At 42.3% G+C, this 21,705-nt stretch overlaps 1 protein-coding gene across 2 annotated transcripts in view; it reads left to right on the top strand.

The window, feature by feature from the left end:
* Nucleotides 1-21,705, top strand: part of KCNH1 (potassium voltage-gated channel subfamily H member 1) — a gene marked incomplete at both ends in the record, with an annotated part of 423,177 nt that overhangs the window by 175,298 nt on the left and 226,174 nt on the right. For both annotated transcript variants that reach the window (XM_079697019.1, XM_079697020.1), the window contains one exon: nucleotides 15,388-15,817. In XM_079697019.1, coding sequence (XP_079553145.1) covers nucleotides 15,388-15,817 — 430 coding nt within the window. The remainder of the gene's footprint in view (nucleotides 1-15,387; nucleotides 15,818-21,705) is intronic.

A 21,705-nucleotide genomic window follows, 5' to 3' on the forward strand; every position in this document is an offset into this window, starting at 1 on the left:
GTATTATTTTCCTTCTTTATTAATCTCCACCTAGAGGTGACTTCTTTCTGACCTTTCAGATCCTTTCTCTCCTTTTTGCTGAGGGCAAATAGTTTCTCCCCTTTGTGACTTTTTCTTTTTGGCTGAATTTTTACAGCTGAAGGAAAGCAAGCCGACCATTTCTTGAGTAATGACAACAACAGCTAATACTTCTGTGAACATTAACCCTGTGTAAATGCATTTCCTCCGCTTTACAGGTGAAGAAATGAGGCTCAGAGAGGTTGAGTAACCTACTAGGGTCACAGAGTTAGTAAGAGCATGGCAGAGGCCGGGCCTGGCTCCAAGCCTGAGTCCTGTATGTGGCTTTGCATGTACATGGGACCTCCTCATGGTGGCCTTTTTTTTTTTTCTAATGAGAAAATAATTTCTTTTCTCTGTGGCTTCTCTTTTTCCCCAAAGTTGTAGCTGCTGATTAGTTTAACCACACAGAATGGTGATTATCTTTACTTACTTCCACCTGCTTCCATAAAGTTTGGAGCTCTATACTTACCAGAAGCCTCTTAAAGGAGCCATAACTTTTCCTTACAATATTCCGACAGAGACTTACTCTCAGAGGGCCAGATGTTAGTAGAGTGAAGCTCTGTGTCTGTCAGTTGCTTCATGGAATGGAAGAGTCTAGAATGATCCCATCACCACTCACTGCTGAGGCTGCACGGAGGAATAGCCCTTGAGGGCTTTCAATCTATTGTGAAGACGGGACAGAGTTAAAACCATGAACAATATTAAAGGCGAAGCACAGACCCTTCTTCTAGCCAAAAGGGAGTTCTTATTACCTTAAACCTAGGAATCCCTGAAGTTAGGACCATGCTGTCATCTGAGAGTCTTCTGTTTCTCCCCATCCCTTTCTCAGTGCCCTGTGTGTCAGTAACATCGAGAAGTGTCCTGGGGCTAAGCCGACCCCATAGCCTACGCCAGGGACCCTTCTTTGAGTTCCCTGTGGTCCCTCAGAAATGTGCCCAGCAGCTTGTGTAGCTCTTGTCCTAGAATGCTCTGTCCCCTGGGGCTTTTGCTTGCTCAATGCAGGTGAGCTAGTTCCTGAGCTCTGGGAATACTTCACACCTGCCCCAGTTCTCACAGATACAACCTGGGTGTGTGGGCTACTGGCCTGCTGTTTGCTCTGCCAGGCTCCCCAGACCTCAGGAACCTTTCCCACATCTAAACCAGCTGCATGAGTCATCCCTCCTCGCCACCCTGGTGGAGGCCTCAAGGCCATACCCCACGTTCCTAGTGCTTGTCATGAGGCTATACATTTGGGGGCTACTTTATAGCTTTTGGGGTCTTCTGGGGTCTTTTTGAAGCTTGGTTTTGGGTGAAGATGAGAATGAAGTGGATCATGTCTGGGGAAGGAGGGTGTCTTTTAAGCCAAATTAGATTGCATAGGGAATGATCTGCACCTCTCCTCTCCATGAATTAGTGTTATCACCTGTGGTCTGGAGGCCCAACTGAGTCTTCACATGTTACTAGTTAAGATGATGCTTTCATAATATCAGTGTTGTTTCCTGTCAAGAGCTCTGGACAGGCAATGATTTGTGAACCAGTGCCCTACTTGGGCCCCAGTGCTGAAAACTCCTACAGACGTGACCCTCCTGGAAGTCACTGGGATTTTCACCTGTGCCATTGATTTGACTTAAATTCTCTGATAATTTAAATCAGCCTAAAGCAGATTGAGGGCATGGCTGATTCTGCAGCAATATCAGACTTGCAGACACAACATAATTTTATTGCTTCCATCATAGGAGAGAAAGTACAGTCTAGGCTACTTGGATTCATTTCACTTCCCTGGAAGAAGAAAACCTGAGATTACTATTCTGAGAAAGACAGAGAATGACTTGATAAAACCAGATTCTGTATACTATATCCTTTGGATTTTATTTGGCCAATGATAAAGATTTCCATTTTTGGAGCCTCTAGAAAGGAAAAGAGCCTGATGGTATAATATCACAACTAAATACACAATTTATTTTGTGGTTTGAATTTTAAACAGAAAGAAAGTGGATGGTTTTAAGCGAAATTTCTAAACTTCCTTTAGTGATTGTTTTCTAAGAAGACTGCAGATGTGCCTTTTGGATACATTATTGGATTAAACGAATGGAAGGTTGCAAGCTATCCCATTTCTGGCTAAAAGCTCCCCTACACTTCCTAACCACATCCTTCCCCTGAATATGGTCCACAGACCTGTTAGGTGAACTAGAAGCAAATTCCGTTTATGCACCGCCACCAGACTTGTGCTCTTTCAGTCTTTATAGTGGCAGCTAACTTGTGTTTGCTGCCACATTGCAGTCTGTGTTTTCAGGCTGTGTCATTTGCAGGCTGTATTCTTCTCTGTGGTCTGATTGCAGGCACTGAGGGCAGGGGATTGCGTCTGCCTTGGTTTTATATCACTGGTAGCTCTGGGCTATGTCTTCCTGTACTGTTTTCAGGAAATGACAGAATCAAATTAAATGAGACTAAAGTAAAATTTTGAAGCAATGAAAGGGAAGCAAGTTATATTTAAGCTTCAGGGAGTAACCTCCAATAAGATCTGGTAAGCCAGTTTATTCCATTTTGCAGTTAAAATAGACCTGCAGTTCTCAGAGTGGTGGGATCGTCATGGAACATTTATTCTTGAAGTCATCTCTGTTTTAAAGATAACAAACAAACCAAGCTCTGTTAATAAAGTAGTAAATCCTTATAACAGACCGCTAGACTTACTACTGTCACTTTTCCTTGGAGGAAGTCTCAGGGTGAGTTTCCATTCAACAAACACTTATTGAACATCTGCACGATGCTAGAACTCAAAAGACAGGAAATTAAAGGTGGAGTCTTTAGAGCAGAGGGTTAAAAGCATAATCTTGGGAGTCAGTTGGTCAGCGTTCAGATTGCAGCTCTGCTACTTTCTGCCTGTGTGATTCTGGACCAACAATTCTATCGGTTTCTTCATCTGTAAATTGGATATATAATATACCTACCTCACAAGATTAAGAGGTTTAAATGAGATAATGCTTGTAAAGCCCTTACTGTGTCTGGCACTTAGTAAGTACTCAATAAATTGCTATTTTCATTAAATCAAAATAATTAACTATTACTCTCATGGAAGGTGTGTTTCCTGATCTCAAGGGCCTGCCAGCCTAATATAAAGACCATGTGACCTTCCTACCCCAGGACATTTGGTACTTGCTGCGCCCTCTGTCTGGAGCATGCTTCCCTTAGATGCTCTGGTGGCTCAAATTCTCATCTCCACTAACTGTTACTTAAATGCCAAGATCTCAGTGAAGTTTTCCTTCACAGCCCTATTTAACACTGAGTGTCACCCCCTCTTCCTGGCACTCCTTATTTTCATTTCCTGCTAGTTTTTCATCTTATTGTCATAACATATAACATACCATTTATTTTATTTATTTTGCTTATTGTCTGTCTTTCCCAATTGAATGAAAGTGCTAGAAGGGTGAGGATATTGGTCTAGTTCATCACTGATCTATTATCAGTGTTTGAAACCATGTTTGCTTCATGTTATAGGTGCTCAGTAAGTATTTGTTGGAAGAATGAATCAAGGACCAGTCACAGGAATCTAGTGCAGGGCATGTCAAACTCTGCCTGTGGGTATCAGGAAAGGCATCACGGGAGAGATGACTGTGTTATGTGTTAGACTAGCAGTTCTCAACCTTTCTCCCACTAAGACCCTGTATTAGTCAGGGACCTACAGAGAAGCAACCAGTAGGATGTATACATATTATAAATATATAAAAATAAATATTATCACTATCTATGATCAGGCTTATTGGATTATGGTGATTATGGAGGCTGAGAAGCCCCATAATCCACCATTTGCAAGCTGGAGACGCAGGAGAGGTGGTTAACTTCTAGTCTGAGTGCAGGAGAAGACTGATATCCCAGCTTGAAAGCAGTCAGAGAGCATGAATTCTCCCTTATCCGACTTTTAGTTCAATTCAGGCCTCCAGTGGATTGGACGAGGCCTGTCCACACTAGAGAGAGTGATCTGCGTTACTCAGTCTGTTGATTCATCTCACTCCAGAATCACCCTCACAGACACACCCAGAATAATGTTTAACCAAATATCTGGGCACCCAGTGTCCCAGTCAAGTGGACACATATAATTAACCATCACAGACACTCAGTGGATTATGTTCCTGAATATGATATCAGATCCACAGTTTCTAGGGTGCCACTGTGCCTATCTATACTCCTTTTTCTATGGGTCAAGAAAACAAATTAGAATTCAAACAAGAGAGTAATACTACTATTGGGATAAATTTGAGTTCACTCTAATATTTATTTTAAAAGGTGAACTACTTTTAAACTTGTTACAGTCACAAGTTTAGTAATAAATATGTGACTCATCCTACCACTGGGGTATTGAGAAATGTCCTTAAGGATGGGTAAGGGTTTGCCAGGCAGACAACCAGGGGAATAGTGCTTGAGTCTGAAGGAACAGCATGTGTGAAGGCATGAGGGCATAGTGTGATTGTGGAATCACAAATAATTTGATATGATTAAGGCAGAGGATGCCTGGGAGGGAAGCAGTGAATGATGAAGCTGTCCAAGACCAAATTACAAAGGCCTTTTTTTTTTTGCTAAACTAATGGAATTTTATTCAGAAGACAATGAAAGCCATTGAATGGTTCTAAGCAGGGTTGGGTCATATTTTAAAACTTGTATTTAATTATTTTTATAATTTAATTTTTAAAATTTTTGGGCAAACAAAAATTCACATGGTAAAACATTCAAAAGGATATTACAATGAAGAATCTTGCTTCCTGGGACCATCAGTGTTTCTAGTATCTTATGTATAGTTCCATAGATATTATATGTATAGACAAGAAAATATTTTTCTATTTTTATCCAAATGGCAGCAAATTATGCATTGGAATACTGATATGCCTTAACATCACCCTTGTAAAAAGAACATTCAAGGGCTTCCCTGGTGGCGCAGTGGTTGAGAGTCCGCCTGCCGATGCAGGGGACACGGGTTCATGCCCCGATCCAGGAAGGTCCCACATGCCGCGGAGCGGCTGGGCCCGTGAGCCATGGCTGCTGAGCCTGAGTGTCCGGAGCCTGTGCTCCACAACGGGAGAGGCCACAACAGTGAGAGGCCCGCGTACCGCAAAAAAAATAAACAAAATAAACAAAATAAAACAACAGAACATTCAATTAAAAGTTTGCATAGCTACGATGAAGACATCTAGTTTTTCAATTGGGAGACTGTACACCTTGGGCACATTCTCCAAGCTGGGGAATAGGAGCTGGGCTGAGGGTTAGACATGTCAGACTGAGGAAGCCATGAGGTATGCCAGTGACATGCCCATAGGGGTCTTAAAGTCAGGAGAAATGTCTGGTTTGGAAAGATGGATTTACAGGTAGTTAGTATATAGATGGTGGTTAAAGCCACATTAATGGATGCAGCTGCCCAGGGAAAGGGGTATATTGCAAAGAGAAAAAGGCCAAGAGCAATGCTTTGGGGAATTATTGTTATAAAGCAGAAACTAGCACACCATTGTGAAGCAATTATACTCCAATAAAGATGTTAAAAAAAAAAAAAAAAGACGTGTTGTGGGAACTAAGGGAGGAGAGTTCATCCCACATTGTGGTAGTAGTCAGGGCTCAAGTCTGGCTAATGTAAGGAGGAAAAAAGTTATTCAGTTATGACACAGGATAATCACTTTTGGACTGGGCTTTTTTATTCCTTATGTTGTTTGTGAATATACCTATATGGTTGCCTGTTATTGTGATCATGCTTTGCCACTGTTGCGTAGGATTCCATAGTGTAAACATTTAACTATTAATTAATTTATTCCAATGTGTATTACAATATGAGTGATTTTCAGTTTGTGTCTGTTGAGAATAGCACTGGTATATAAATTCTAGAACTTGAGAAAAAAAAAAGGATGTTAAGTACAGAAAACATTTGGAGGCTATGCTGCTAGGAACAATGCCCTAGATCATATAGCAGAGCTGGTCCAGTGAACATACCACTGCTGTTGATACTGGACATGGACTTGAAACGTGCAGTGCTGACAGCACATCAGTGGACCCTGGGTATCAATTCCAGAATCGCTCCTGCTGCCTCTGGGAACTGGGTGATGCTGCCATGCTCTTGCAAAAGGGGTCCTGCACAGTTCCTCCATTGGATACCATCCAGCGACTGGGGTGGGTGTCTCTGATGGGCAGGTTCTAGGTCATGTGCTTGCCCATTAGCTGCAAAGGAAGCTACAGAGGAAGGTTTATGGTGTCTTCAACTTCTGGGTGGGAGGTGAGCTCTATTTTGTAAGATGGTGATTCCCCAAACATAGGCAGACAGTGTAGACCCTGTGTGGACATGAAGAATGTCACATGCCCATTACAGGTACCAAACACTGAAGGTATGACAATTAGAAGGTCACTGGTGACCTCTGAGACAGTAGATTCTGGGAAGTGGTGCGAGTAGACATTTGAGTACAGTGGGTTGGGAGATGAGGAAACTGAGCCATTGTGTGTTGATTATGGTTTCAGGAAGAGAAGGAGAGTTAATATATCTGGAGAGTTGCATAGGACTAGAGATGGTAGTATGATTATAGTCAAGAGAAATGAGTCTGTGAAGGGGAGATTTAAAGACAAAGGAAGGGAATAGAGGGAAGGGTGAATGGTTGATGGGATGATGGTCCTGGGTGGGTGAGGAGTGAGTTTTGGTCCAGTGTGGAAGGATGGTGCATCATGCTCGTGTTTGTGAAGGTGGAATGTAGATGAGAATTGATACTAATGGCCTCTGCTCTATCTCTGAATGGGGAGATATGTTGGCTGAGAATAAGAAGGCACAGGTCAGGTGGGATCTTGAAGAGAGTAGTGAAGATTTGGAATAGCTGTTGATGGGAATGTGAGAGGGGGTTGCTCGATGGAAGAGGAGAAGGATGGGTGAGAAGCATCTGGGGACTTAGATGAGAATGGAAATGATAGCCCAGTCCCTGTGCTGCTGGGTTTGGCAGGGCAAATGGGGCGGGAGGGCAAGGAGAGAGATTGTGAGGGTGGGGGGAGGGTACTTGAAGTGATGTAACAGGGTCGAGTATGATGCGAAAGGAGGTGAAATCTGGAGACAGCTGATGGTTGGGAAAAAAAGATGGTGATAGAGATATGAAAGAGAAGCCCAAGAGCAGGTTGGATGGGATAAAGGAGAAAGTGGGAGGAATGGAAGTGTGTAGTCATTGTGTTGAATGCTGGTGTGTAGGATTTCAGAGATGGAGCGGTTCCCAGTGATGACCAGGCCCAGGATGTGGAGGGCAGGGGTGAAGGTCACTGGGAGTAGAGAGACTGGAGTGTTGAATGATTTTTCCCCATGAACATTAAAGTTTCCCATGCTGATAGCAGATGATGGGCTGACAGCCAGGTGATGAAAGGGAGGAACAGAGAAGTTGATAAATAGGATAATTAATAAAAGATGAAGCCCAAGTTCTGACATACTTGTAAGCATTCAATAGATGTTAACTATCAATAATCAGATGACAGTAATGAGGAGGTGGTATTGCTGGATGGCATGAATCTTAAAGAAGGCGAGAAGGCGAGCTTCTTTTTCTTTTTTTTTGAGTGTCAAACAACTTTTATCGGGAAGATGGAAGTGTGGAGTTTGAAACTCCCTACTCCTAACTCCAGGATGGGGAAAAGCAAGGTGCTTGGGAGAGCCAGTTTCAACTAAAGCAGGAAGGTGGTGGGGAAAGTCCATGAAAATCCTGAGGCTGGGAATTTCTCTATGCATGAGGATAGGTTCTAGAGGACTCTGAGGAAGCATATGAAGGAGACCTTTAGCTGGAGGAGGATGTGGGAGAAGAGTAATTTTGAGTAATGTGAGGTTGAAAGCAATCAAAAAAAAATAGAGTGTACCTGCAGAATTTGCTATGGATGCTATGTGGCACCACACAGACTTGGAAGCCTGGGGAAACTTTTCAATAACCCGAAAGACTGAGTTGTTCTTTTCAATAACACTTTGTCATCAGTCTGTGACAGTGTTATTTTCATGTGTACGACAGGAAAAAAAAAAGAGGAGAAGATTGGTGAATATGGCTAGTTGAGGCAAGGTATAGCCCAAGTTAACAAAATAATTTGGTCTGGGTAAGTAGGCAAAACTTGATAGTTCACACACAAATGAATCTGATAATTACCAAATGTCCCTTTCAATCCGAATAACATCAAGATCACTACAACTGAGGTTATTGAGATTTCAGAAGGCTTCCTTCCAGTCATACTTGTTAGCCTTCAATGATGAGTCTCACCAGCCCAGGTTCTCACTGTCCTCCAGCCATGTGGACTCAACTTGAAGTCCTTGGTTCTTCATACCTTTAAGGTTTTGATAAAGAACTCTCTGGAACTATCTAAATGTGAGGCAGGACTTCTGATATAAGAAGTCCCTGGGGAAATGTGATTCTCTACCATATGGTGCTGTCATATTTTTAGCGTACTAAAATTTTTAAAAAGTTTGGAATATTCTATTTATCTAATCCACTGAACTTCAGGCAAATAAGGAAAAAAACCCAAATTAATAGCTTGAAATGCTTTTCAACATCTAGAATTCCAACTGTTAGTGCAATAAGAGGGAACTGATGAAAAACCATGTAATAGAGCATCTGTGTATACACAGATAACACAATGAGGAAGTGCTTATTTTATATTGTTCCAGAAGCTCTTTAAAATGAGAAAGAATTCTCTCATAAGCCAAACTCTTCAATTTAGTTTAGAAAACATTTGAGACCCTCTCTGAGAAGGTGCTGGCTTTAAACCTTGTATAGATATATTAGTTTCCTAGGGCTGCTGTGACAAATTACCACGATCTGGGTGGCTTAATACAGCAAAAATTTATTTTCTCACAGTTCTGGAGGCTAGACATCTAAAATCAAGGTGTCAGCTAGGCCATCCTCTCTTTGAAGGCTCTAGAAGAGAATCTGTTCCATGCCTTTCTCTTAGCTTCTGGTGTTGCTGGTAATCCTTGGCATTCCTTGGCTTGAAGACATATCACTCCAGCCTCTGCATTCATAGTCACACGTGTCTTTCTGTGTTTGTCTTATAAGGACACCTGTCATACTGGATTCTGGGTCCACCATATTCCAATATGACCTCATCTTAACTAACTATACCTGCACTTGTAGCTCTATTTCCACATAAGGTTACATTCTGGAGTTCTGGGAAAGACTTGAATTTGGGGAGGAACACTATTCAACCCAATATAAGAAGCTTCTAAAATGAATAACAAATGGCTTCTACCTTCAGGAAGATGTAGTTCTGATGTAGTTGGGGAACCGGGTATAGGAAACTTTAATGCAAAGTGATGGATACAGAATACCGTGGACACATGGAGGGGTGAGGGATCGGTTGTGACTCCGGGGTGGTCATGGAAGTCTGTAGGGTGGAGGTAGTGGCAGACCTGAAGGATAACTAGTGTACCAGCTGGCAGAAATTGGGGACCTGGGCATTCTGGGCTGAGGGAGCAGGTACAGAGATGCCAGCATGCATCCACTGTCTGGGACGCTTGTGTTGTCTGGAGTATATGGCCAGAGGATAGCACAGCCTTTGGGTAGTAGTTGCATGTGATGTGGTGGCCACTGGGAAGGAATGGAGAAGGGAAGAAGGATGAAGTGCAGATGGAGCGTAAGGGAGATGTGAAAGGTGATGGGACCCAGTTGTTCATCTCTGTGAATGCCTGCCCCAGAGTGGGATCTTCAAGAGGTACGGGAGAGTTCAAGGAGAGGCTAAATGACCATTCCTTAAGGGAGCTCTAGAAGACTTTGCTGGGCTCAGAGGAGCTGGACTAGATGATTTCTATGCTCCCTCTCAGCTCTCAAGTTCTGTGACTATTAGGTAGAAGTATCTCTTCACAAATCATATTAGTTATTAGGCTTTTGCTAATAACTAATTAGTTATTTATTATCTCTCATTAGTTATTAGGCTTTTGCTTCCTCTCTCCTTTCTTTCTATCAAGCATCCTCCACATGCCAGGCACTGAAGATGCAATAGTGAGCAAGAAGACAAAGACAGCACCATTTTAATCTCTTCCCTGTAGCATTAGCACATGGAGTACATAGTCGGTTCCCCATAAATGTTGCTTTGGGTTGAATATGAGTGAGGAAAAAATGACGAGGCAGTCATTTTGCCCTGGGTAATAAGTTCTTCAGAGTAGAACTGCTTTGAAAGATGATTTCAGGAACCTCCTTATGAGGAGGTGGCGAATAAGTGGCTGCTTATATGTGTTTGATTTCTGAGTCATCAAAAAGGCTCCTTTGCCTCCCAAAATATCTCCTTCATCCAGGCTGTGAGTGCTTTTAATTCCACTATTGGAAGCTGGTTACCCTCTGATAAAATGCAAATACTCTGTGGAGAGAGGATATCCATTTACCCTCTTTAGTCTTTTACACCTTAATATGAGGATTTTCTCATGGCAGATTTTTGAGAAAAGCACATGGAGGGAAAAGGGGATCCAGGGGATGAATACTGGACATACCAACAGTAAACTTCGTCATAGTTAGCAGTTTGGATGAACCGACCCTGGGGATGTAGTCCCTTGGCCTAGAAAAACCCATTATTATCTGTTTGCAGGTGTATATTGGGCCAGAAATGATTATTTCTCTTGTGAGTTTTATGGCTACAAAACTGTTATTTGTTTCTTTTTTAATTTTTATTTTATTCTTGGCTGAGTTAGGTCTTTGTTGCTGCGTGCGGGCTTTCTCTAGTTGTGGCAAGCAGGGGGCTACTCTTCGTTGCGGTGCGTGGGCTTCTCTTGTTGCAGAGCATGGGATCTAGGTGCACGGGCTTCAGTAGTTGTGGCACATGGGCCCAGCAGTTGCGGCTCGCATGCTCTAGAGCGCAGTCTCCTTAGTTGTGGTGCATGGGCTTAGTTGCTTCGCGGCATGTGGGATCTTTCCGGACCAGGGATCAAACCCATGTCCCCTGCATTGGCAGGCGGATTCTTAATCACTGTGCCACTAGGGGAGTCCCTGTTTGTTTGTTTGTTTGTTAAAGGGCAATAAATCCTACCTCCTTCACCCCTACCTCAGTGAAATAATTTGTGGTAACCTGATCTGTGGTTTTTATTGCCAAGGCTATGCTCCATATGGTTTGTGTGTTCATTTGTCAGAGACAGCTAATGATAGATGCTGTAACAAATATCCCCAAAAGTTTCAGTGGCTTACTTCAGAGGTTCCTTTTTTTATTGACATCACAATAGGTTTCAAGATGATTTGGGGGGGGAGGGGGTGTTCCACATAGTCTTCCAGGTACCCAGGCCCCTTCCATGCTGTACATCCACCATCTTCAGTATTTGGCCTCAAGGAACGCATGTCAGGGGAAAGAAAAAGCTTGTAGAGAAAGCACACTTAACTTTTAGCTGTCTTGGCTTGGAAGTGACACTCATTTCACCTCACATTCCACTGGCCAGAACTAGTTCCAGAGACGCACCCAGATGGAAAGAGCCTGGGAAATGTGGTTAGCTATGTGCCCAGGAGAAGAAAGCAGCCTTGGTGAGCCTCTGACACAGACTCACTAGAAAGCATTTACATGTTTTCCTTCTGTCTGTGACGTATCCTAACACTTGGGGGTTGTCATTAAGGGTATGGAGGACAAAAGAGAATAGCAGTGACCTGGAAACTGTCCAGTCCTTAGGATAGTGAAAAGTCATTCATTCTACCTGGTGAAGGGCATCATTCTGCTGCTGGTTTTTTGCTACGTAAGGGAGACCGCAGTCTTAGTTCAAAGGAGTGTCTTTATGCCATTTGCTTGTTTGTTTGCTTTTTAATAGAAGTAGGAAAAGTTTAATGGAAATCTCCTTTCCCTACACCTTGTAATCACTTTGGAAGAGGAGTTTTGAGGTTTCGAATGTATAGCTTCTGTAATATGTTTCAGTTCCCTTTGGAGATAAAAGTACATGAGCATTTGGAGAAGATGTAGAGCTCTTCCAGTCCACCTCCCACATTGTCTAGACAAGGGAACTAAGAGGTAGCTGCATTGTACACATTCACATAGGAAGTTAGTGGCTTACCTGGGTGTCAGACCCCATTTTACAGATGTCTACACTGGTATTCCTGCCCCTACCACAGTGCTATTCCCTAGAGAACTACTATTCGGAGAATTGGCCTGTCCCGGTGGGACTGGAAGGAGGAGGCTTGACCAGGTGAAATCAGGCTTCTTCTGGCTCTGAGATTCTTTGACTGACTGTGATTAAGTACATTGTGTCTGATTGTATCTCTGGCCTGAGGGAAGTGATGTAGCCTTCCAAGAATTTGTAACTTTCCTGAGAAAACCGAATCTCAGTTCTTTATTCTTCTCAGCTGTTTCTTTATTTTTATCTTAAAAACTATTTTTTTGTAATTGTAAAGTAAATATAAGTGTAACAAAAATATATACAAATATAACAAAAATTGCCTGTAATTCCATAACTTGACAGTGCAGCAATAACCACTGTTAAAGTTTTTAACAGTGGTTAAACACGTGTTTTTCCATGTGTGTTTCCTGTTTTTCAACACATAAATATTTGTATATGTATGCACAATATAATTAGAGTGAAATATACAATATGAAATAAATATGCAACTCTTAAAATATTTCATTGCTTAATATGAAATGTTACACAACCCTTAATATTATTTTATTTATTTATTTATTTTTAACATTTTCATTGGAGTATAATTGCTTTACAATGGTGTGTTAGTTTCTGCTTTATAACAAAGTGAATCAGCTATACATATACATATATCCCCATATCTCCTCCCTCTTGCATCTCCCTCCCTCCCACCCCCCCATCCCACCCCTCTAGGTGGTCACAAAGCACTGAGCTAATCTCCCTGTGCTATGTGGCTGCTTCCCACTAGGTATCTATTTTACGTTTAGTAGTATATATATGTCCATGCCACTCTCTCACTTTGTCCCAGCTTACCCTTCCCCCTCCCCGTATCCTCAAGTCCATTATCTGTAGGTCTGCATCTTTATTCCCATCTTGCCCCTAGGTTCTTCATGACCCTTTTTTCTTCTTTTTTTTTTTTTTTAGATTCCATATATATGTGTTAGCATACGATATTTGTTTTACTCTTTCTGACTTACTTCACTCTGTATGACAGTCTCTAGGTCCATCCACATCACTACAAATAACTCAGTTTCATTCCTTTTTATGACTGAGTAATATTCCATTGTATATATGTGCCACATCTTCTTTATCCATTCATCTGTTGATGGACACTTAGGTTGCTTCCATGTCCTGGTTATTGTAAATAGAGCTGCAGTGAATATTTTGGTACATGACTCTTTCTGAATTATGGTTTTCTCAGGGTATATGCCCAGTAGTGGGATTGCTGGGTCATATGGTAGTTCTATTTTTAATTTTTTAAGGAACGTCCATACTGTTCTCCATAATGGCTGCATCAATTTACATTCCCAGCAACAGTGCAAGAGGGTTCCCTTTTCTCCAAACCCTCTCCAGCATTTATTGTTTGTAGATTTTTTGATGATGGCCATTCTGACTGGTGTGAGTTGATATCTCATTGTAGTTTTGATTTGCATTTCTCTAATGATTAATGATGCTGAGCATTCTTTCATGTGTCTGATGGCAATCTGTATATCTTCTTTGGAGAAATGTCTATTTAGGTCTTCTGCCCACTTTTGGATTGGGTTGTTTGTTTTTTTAATATTGAGCTGCATGAGCTGCTTGTAAATTTTGGAGATTAATCCTTTGCCAGTTGCTTCATTTGCAAATATTTTCTCCCATTCTGAGGGTTGTCTTTTCGTCTTGTTTATGGTCTCCTTTGCTGTGCGAAAGCTTTTAATTTCATTAGGTCCCATTTGTTTATTTTTGTTTTTATTTCCATTTCTCTAGGAGGTGGGTCAGAAAGGATCTTGCTGTGATTTATGTCATAGAGTGTTCTGCCTATGTTTTCCTCTAAGAGTTTGATGGTGTCTGGCCTTACATTTAGGTCTTTAATCCATTTTGAGTTTATTTTTGTGTATGGTGTTAGGGAGTATTCTAATTTCATTCTTTTACATGTAGCTGTCCAGTTTTCCCAGCACCACTTATTGAAGAGGCTGCCTGTTTTCCACTGTATATTCTTGCCTCCTTTATCAAAGATAAGGTGACCATAGGTGCATGGGTTTATCTCTGGACTTTCTATCCTGTTCGATTGATCTATATTTCTGTTTCTGTGCCAGTACCATACTGTCTTGATTACTGTAGCTTTGTAGTATAGTCTGAAGTCAGGGAGCCTGATTCCTTCAGCTCTGTTTTTCTTTCTCAAGATTGCTTTGGCTATTCGGGGTGTTTTGTGTTGCCATACACATTGTGAAATTTTTTGTTCTAGTTCTGTGAAAAATGCCAGTGGTAGTTTGATAGGGATTGCATTGAATCTGTAGATTGCTTTGGGTAGTAGAGTCATTTTCACAATGTTGATTCTTCCAATCCAAGAACGTGGTATATCTCTCCATCTATTTGTATCATCTTTAATTCTTTAATCAGTGTCTTATAATTTTCTGCATACAGGTCTTTTGTCTCCTTAGGTAGGTTTATTCCTAGATATTTTATTCTTTTTGTTGCAATGGTAAATGGGAGAGTTTCCTTGATTTCACTTTTGATTTTTCATCATTAGTGTATAGGAATGCTAGAGATTTCTGTGCATTAATTTTGCATCCTGCTACTTTACCAAATTCATTGATTAGCTCTAGAATTTTTCTCGTAGCATCTTTAGGATTCTCTATGTATAGTATCATGTCATCTGCAAACAGTGACAGCTTTACTTCTTCTTTTCCAACTTGTATTCCCTTTATTTCTTTTTCTTTTCTGATTGCTGTGGCTAAAAGTTCCAAAACTATGTTGAATAATAGTGGTGAGAGTGGGCAACCTTGTCTTGTTCCTGGCCTTAGTGGAAATGGTTTCAGTTTTTCACCATTGAGGACGATGTTGGCTGTGGGTTTGTCATATATGACCTTCATTATGTTGAGGAAAGTTCCCTCTATGCCTACTTTCTGGAGGGCTTAATATTATTTTAAAATGAGTAATGATATGGAAAAATGCTCATATGTATATGTATACTTATACACAATATAATTAGAATAAAATTCCAATTTTATTTGTCTTATTTTTTTATTTGCTTTTTAAAGGAAGTAAAAAACAAAAAAAGCTAATGGAAATCTCCCTTCCATATACCTTGGAAAAACTTCTAATTATATTGTGTATATGTATACAAATATATATGAGCATTTCTCCATATTATGACTTACTTTGAAACAATGTTTTAAAGGTTGCCTTATATTGCATCTCAGGGAATATGCTGTGCTGAAAGACCAGCCCTGGTGAGTGGAGGGAAGGAGTTGTTAGTATCATTGTTTCTTGGCCCTGACCCCGTGCTCCTCTTCTTCCAGGGCATCAGCAGCCTGTTCAGCTCTCTGAAGGTTGTCCGGCTGCTCCGTCTGGGGCGAGTGGCCCGGAAGCTGGACCACTACATTGAATATGGAGCAGCCGTGCTGGTCCTGCTGGTGTGTGTGTTCGGGCTGGCTGCTCACTGGATGGCCTGCATTTGGTACAGCATCGGGGACTATGAGATCTTTGACGAGGACACCAAGACCATCCGCAACAACAGCTGGCTCTACCAGCTGGCAATGGACATTGGCACCCCCTACCAGTTTAACGGGTCCGGCTCAGGGAAGTGGGAAGGGGGTCCCAGCAAGAATTCCGTGTACATCTCCTCGTTGTATTTCACCATGACCAGCCTCACCAGTGTGGGCTTTGGGAACATCGCCCCATCCACAGACATCGAGAAGATCTTTGCAGTGGCCATCATGATGATTGGTTGTAAGTATGACAGTGGCTGGTGCAAGGGGCAGGGGGTGTTATGTTTGTCCATCCTTTCTGTTAGCTGGAAATAGGACAGTGGCTACAGTGCCAGCAGGATCAGGGTGGTATAGCTTAAAATAAGGGAGAGATTTTTTTTTAAAGGCCAGCTTTATAGTTTTCCTGATAATTTAAGCAGTACATGTTTACTGCAAAGAAATTTAGAAAATACAAAAGAGCACAAAGTAGAAAATAATGACCAACCATACATAATTCTACTTCTTAGAGATAACTGCTATCACCTTTTGGTGTTACAGATTATTGTCTATCTACATCTGAACACACAGAAACAGATTTTTATAGTTAAAATGAGATCATGCTATACATCTTGGTAAACTCCTGGTTCATAGAGCAGTGAATTGTGGAAGCCTTTCCGTGTCAGTTTAAAGATAGCTCTAGATCTGCACCGTCCAATATGGTACTAGAAGAAGAAAGTATGAAAACAGAATCTGAAATATCTCATTAATAATCTTTTGTATTGATTATACAGTAATATTTTTGTTAGAGTGGGTTAAATAAAATATTCTAATACAATAGTTTCATATATCTTTTTGCTTTTTTTAATGTGGCTCCTAGGAAAATTTTAAATCTTATTTCTGTTGGACAGTGCTTATCTAGATCAGCATTTTTGATGTCTGCTTGATGATGGAGAAATTTTCTAAATCCAAAAGAAAAAAAATCTACAGGAAAGAAAAAAGTCTATTGTTCAGTTGAGAAGTAATGGGTTTTTGGATTAACTTGACTGGTCTGAAAAACAGAAACCACCCTAGTTCTTGAGGAAGGTACAGTTGGTCCTCTGTATGAATGGATTCTGCATCCTCAGATGTAACCAACCAGGGATTGAAAATATTAAAAAGAAAATTCCAGAAAGTTCCAAAAACTTGAATTTGTGGCATGCCGGCAACTGTTTGCATAGCATTTACATTGTATTTACAACTATTTACATAGCATTTACATTGCATTAGGTATTAAAAGTAATCTAGAGATCATTTAAAGTATATGGGACGATGTGTATAGGTTATATGCAAATATTGTGCCATTTTATATAAGGGACTTAAATATCCGTGGGTTTTGGTATCTGCAAACCTATTCGTCCTGGAACCAATTCCTTGTGGACAGAGGGATGGCTGTACTTAATTTTCAAACACTTAACCATTGACCATTGTGTCGCTGTTGCTATTGCCAAGTCTGGAAACAGCCTTGGGCTGGAAACAACAATGAACTCCCCTCACTAAAGGGAGACTTAGGGAGTACTGACTAGACCTAACTGGAGTGGGGAAAGCACATGAACTTGAGTAGATTGGACTCACTGTGAACCTGCCAGGTGCACCCTGTTGGTGCTTCCATGACACATTGTGATGTGGGAGGGGACAGTCCTGTGCAGCATCAGTTTGGATGGTAGTCTGGTCACACGCAGGCAGAAACGCTTCTGCTTGATGTCCTCCTTCAGGGTGGGGTTGATGCGTTGTTACACCAACCAGGGAATTCTAAGACAAGGGAAACTGAGGCTTCAGTTGGTCTTGCTTTGTCCAGCCCATCTACGATCCAGTGTCCCCCTCTGCAAGTGGATTTGGTTACCACCAAGTGTCCCATTTGCTGCTTGCCGCCTCCTTTTTTGCAATTACCTCATCAGGTCTGATGCCATCTTTCCCTAAAAGCTCCCTCTGTCAGGCCCAGAGCTTGCCTCTGAGTGTTTACTCAATGTGTCTAAGGCATAATTGATTTGTGGGAAGTGTGTGCCTTGGAGCTTTTGGGTCTGCTCCTTTCTTTAAAATGGGTTTTAATAGAGATGATTGCCTGACCATGGGAAGCAGCGTTTAAGTACCTGTGGGTGGCTAATTGCTTTAGCTTAATTAGAACTTGAGGTGCTTTCTCATGTCGTGTAAAAGGATTTAAGACCTTTGCTTTTCTAGAACTATTTCAGCCTTAACATCTCCAGTTTTCTAGGCTGTGCTCGCAGCATTTTGTGAGCCTTGGGGCAGCAGTAAAAAACCAGATGCACTGTGCTCGTAGCACAATTTCTGTCTCTTAGAGGGCAAGATGAGACACCCTGTCAATCGAAATACTTCATTATATGCACTACAGAAAATTTACTATGGGTGGTCAGTTAGGAAATGGGCTCCATTTCATGAGCTCCCCAAAGGCTTTCAAATATGAGGAGACTTCCTTGCAGCTTTTTACCTGGAAGAAAAGAAAAGAAAGAAAACAGCTCTGGTGGCATATGAGGATAAGCTGTTTTTCCAAAACCATTCGCCTCTGGAGAGCATAATTTCCTGGCTATAGTCTCTAAGGAAAACCCAAAAAATAATTATCACCTCTTTTCTCTCCCCACCTTCTCAGAGCTTTGTAATGTTTCCATTTCTTTTTTTTAAAAAAGTGTAATACGCAAGCAGTCACCTCTGCATTATGCAGCGAAGTATGATATTTAGGTAGGCAAGTCAGCTTAATAGTCACCCCATTTCCTGATCACTTGCTATTTGCCAGGTGCTGTGATAAGTACTCTACATACAACTACTGTTCGCAACAACTCTATGCCTTAGAGATTATTAAGTCCATCTTACAAGGAAATGGAAGCTCAGAGAAGTTAACTGCTTTCCCCAGAATACAGGGCTGGTAAGCAGGGCAGACAGGATTCGTGTCCAGAACTCCCAGAATTACAAGCCCTGCTCTCCCCACGGTGTCCACCTGTGGTGGCGTGGGCTGAGAACACAGACTCCAGCAGCCTGCCCTCACTGGCACACTCACACTTTGAAAATTCTCTCCATAAATTTGAACAAACTGGCAGTTTCTGCAGTGGAACGTGTTTGTACTCTTGCCTACTGTTGTTTTAAGAACAAGATTACGGTACAGACTCAGGGGACCAGGTGCTTCAGAAACCAACCATTTCTTCAGCAACCTGTCACTTACAGTTACAGCTCTTCCCCTTTCCGTGTGACAGCTGACAAATTCTGGTGCTAACAACAGAGTTATTGCACTCTGTGTAATGTGGTGGTAATTATCCTTGTAAACTCACATTCCGAACAACCTTTGTTCAGGACAGCTGCTGATGTCTTATTAGACTTATGGGGTTCTCTTTTATCTTGCTTTGCCTGTATGCACATGTGCACGCTTGCATCCTTACTGCATGGTTCACGGGATTGGATAACCCCAGAAGTAGGATCTCGGGCAACAGAGAGCACTGACCGCAGCCTGCATTTATGCCAAGGGGTCAGTGCCACTCCCTCCCCGTCCCTCCGGCAGTCAGGCCAGCATTCCTGAAGGAGAGTAGAGAGACACAAAGCTGGTGGACTTTGAAGTACTGTTAACATTGTGATTTTCTCCTCTTTGCATTGAATTTTACATGCATTGGTAATAGTATTCCTTGACTATTCTGTTGCCCTGTATTAACCATATTATAGATTATCCAGAAGCCTCTGTTGCTTTTCCTCTCTGTGCTCTGTTACTGAATATCTTATTATAACTTGGCTAATTCCCCAGAGGATGCCAGGAAGCTGGAAAACTAAATATTTTCAAGCTTGCCCACCTTCATCATTTCTGATTTAAACAAAGAAAACTGCAATAGGAAGAGGTGAAGCCTTGGCTAAAATGAGCATTTGTGATCATCTCTGGGTGTAGATGATCTATGGTGTCTCCAAATGCCTGGTTGTATGTCTGACTTCCACTCTGGGGTCTTGACCTGGGTCGGGAGCAAGCCAGCCCTGCCCTGACCCTCCTGCCGTCCTCGCGTGGGTCTTTGGTGATCTCCAGCAAGAGCTCACCCTGAGGTGTGATGGGTGGATTCCCCCTTTGGCACATCTGGTCTGCCTGTGTGTTGGTGATGCTGAGAGAAACAGAGGGCCACTCTGGCCCTCAGTGTGTCACCTGGGAGAGGATGCCCCCACTCAGCAGGCACATACTCAGTGCCTCCCTTGATGGACTCTGAGGGTCGGAGACTGGACCTGTGGGTGTCACTGCCAGGAGTCAGTGGTCTAGTGGTGGTCGGGGCTGTGAGTATGACAGAGATGGTGGCCCTGCTGCTTACCAGCCAGTGACTAAGGCTTGGAGGTGGAGCCTCCCCTGTGGGCTGAGCCTTGCCGGGGCCTTTGAGGGACCCCCTCCAAGGGGGAGGGATTGCTGGGGGTGGGGAAGAGTCCCTTTATCTGGGGGTATCCTTCTCAGGTTAGGGACATGATCCTGTCTGGGGGATACTCTCCAGGGAGAATTTGATGGTGAAGTGACAGTTCCCATTTTCTTAATATGGGCTTTGTGCTTTTCCTGTTCTCTCCTCATAATGTCATTGCTGTCATCCTGTCATTATAATTAAGCCATATTTGTTTCCTTTCTCTCTGATAATGGCAGGAGGTCTAGACATCGTACTCCTATTCCAGGCACTCTCCACCCCCCAGCACTGCACGACACCTGTCTCCTTGAATTTTTTTTTTCCTCCCCCATCTCAGCTCCTTAAATCCAGAGCAGAATGTCAGTGCTGAAGGGACCCTTGTGAGTATCTATTTAGTCCACAGCAGCCCCTCCTAATTCTTCTGCTGGGCCGGATCTCATCATGATCTGTGCTTCAGTCAACTTCCCCTACTCCCTCCCCCGGGTGGGGGGCTGGGAGCTCTAAGAGAGTAACTGGGCTCAGCCCTAGGGTTTCCTTATATCACCTCCTTTCTTGGAGGGAAGGGACACTAGTAACCTGCACCCTGCACCTTTGACCCTACCACCTCACACCCATGCAGTGTGCTTTGTGGCCCCCTTTCAGCTTAGATGATTATTTGCAAGCTTTTCCCTGCCTCCTTCAGGATTTTGTTTAAACATTCTTATTTCTTTTCACTCACCTTTGCTGAATATGCCTTTTTGCATTCTATGCCAATATACTGGTTTTTCCAATATACTGGGTTTTTTTCCATCTCCCTGGAGGCTGTAAAGATACTCTTAGGAGACTTCAAACACATAACAGACTCTTAATAAATATGTATGGTCTTGTTGAATCCAAACAATTGAGAAGGTTCTGGAGTTTTAGAAGTGGTATTCAGTGATACTGGCAAAACATCTTTATTAGTTAGGGTACAGGTTCTGTTACCGGACGGAGACACAGTAATAGTAGCATCAACAGGGTTTATGTTTCCTAAAAGCTTGGGGCTGGCCTGGCTGCTCTGCAGTCATCAGAGACCAGGTTTCTCTGCTGTCTTAAATACATGACTTCCATATTGGGATCCCATATGGCTATTCCAGCTTTGGCTGTATGTTCTTTTTCCAGAAAACAGAAAGAAGGGGAAGGGGAAGGCTGGCTGAACTCTTTCCTTTTGAGAACAAGACTAGGAAGTTGTGCATATTGCCTTTGTTCATGTCACATTGGCTGGCACTTGGTAACCTGGCCACACACCTAGCTGCAAAGGAGGCTGGGAAATGTAGTCTTCTTCTGGGTGGGCATGTATCCAGGTAGGAATACAGTAATATAGACAAGGAGAACAGTTAGTGAGGGATGACCAGCAGTGTGCCAAGCTTTCCTCCCTCTCCACATCTCCCCTCGGTTGTTACCAGCAAACATTAGCTCTCCATGACAGGCAGGCCCTGTTGGAGCTTCATCCCTGAATTGTTAGTTGAGAGATTTGGGTTCAAGTCCTAGATCTGCTCTCTGCTTTAGGTTGTACCCTTTCATTTCCTGTGGATTAGGGGTAAGAAGCTCTCCTGACCATCTCACCTAGTTGAAGTGAGAACTAAATGAGATAATGACGTAGGATAGCTCTTTGAAAAGTTGAAAATCTACATTCAGGTGTCGTAATTTTATTGTTGTTAATAGCAATTATTTCTTGCTCATCTTAGTTAATTTTTTTCCTTCCTGTTCTTAGATAAAAAATAATGATTGC

Source organism: Hyperoodon ampullatus, assembly GCF_949752795.1.
Source record: "Hyperoodon ampullatus genome assembly, chromosome: 2".
Taxonomy (NCBI): Eukaryota; Metazoa; Chordata; class Mammalia; order Artiodactyla; family Ziphiidae; genus Hyperoodon; species Hyperoodon ampullatus.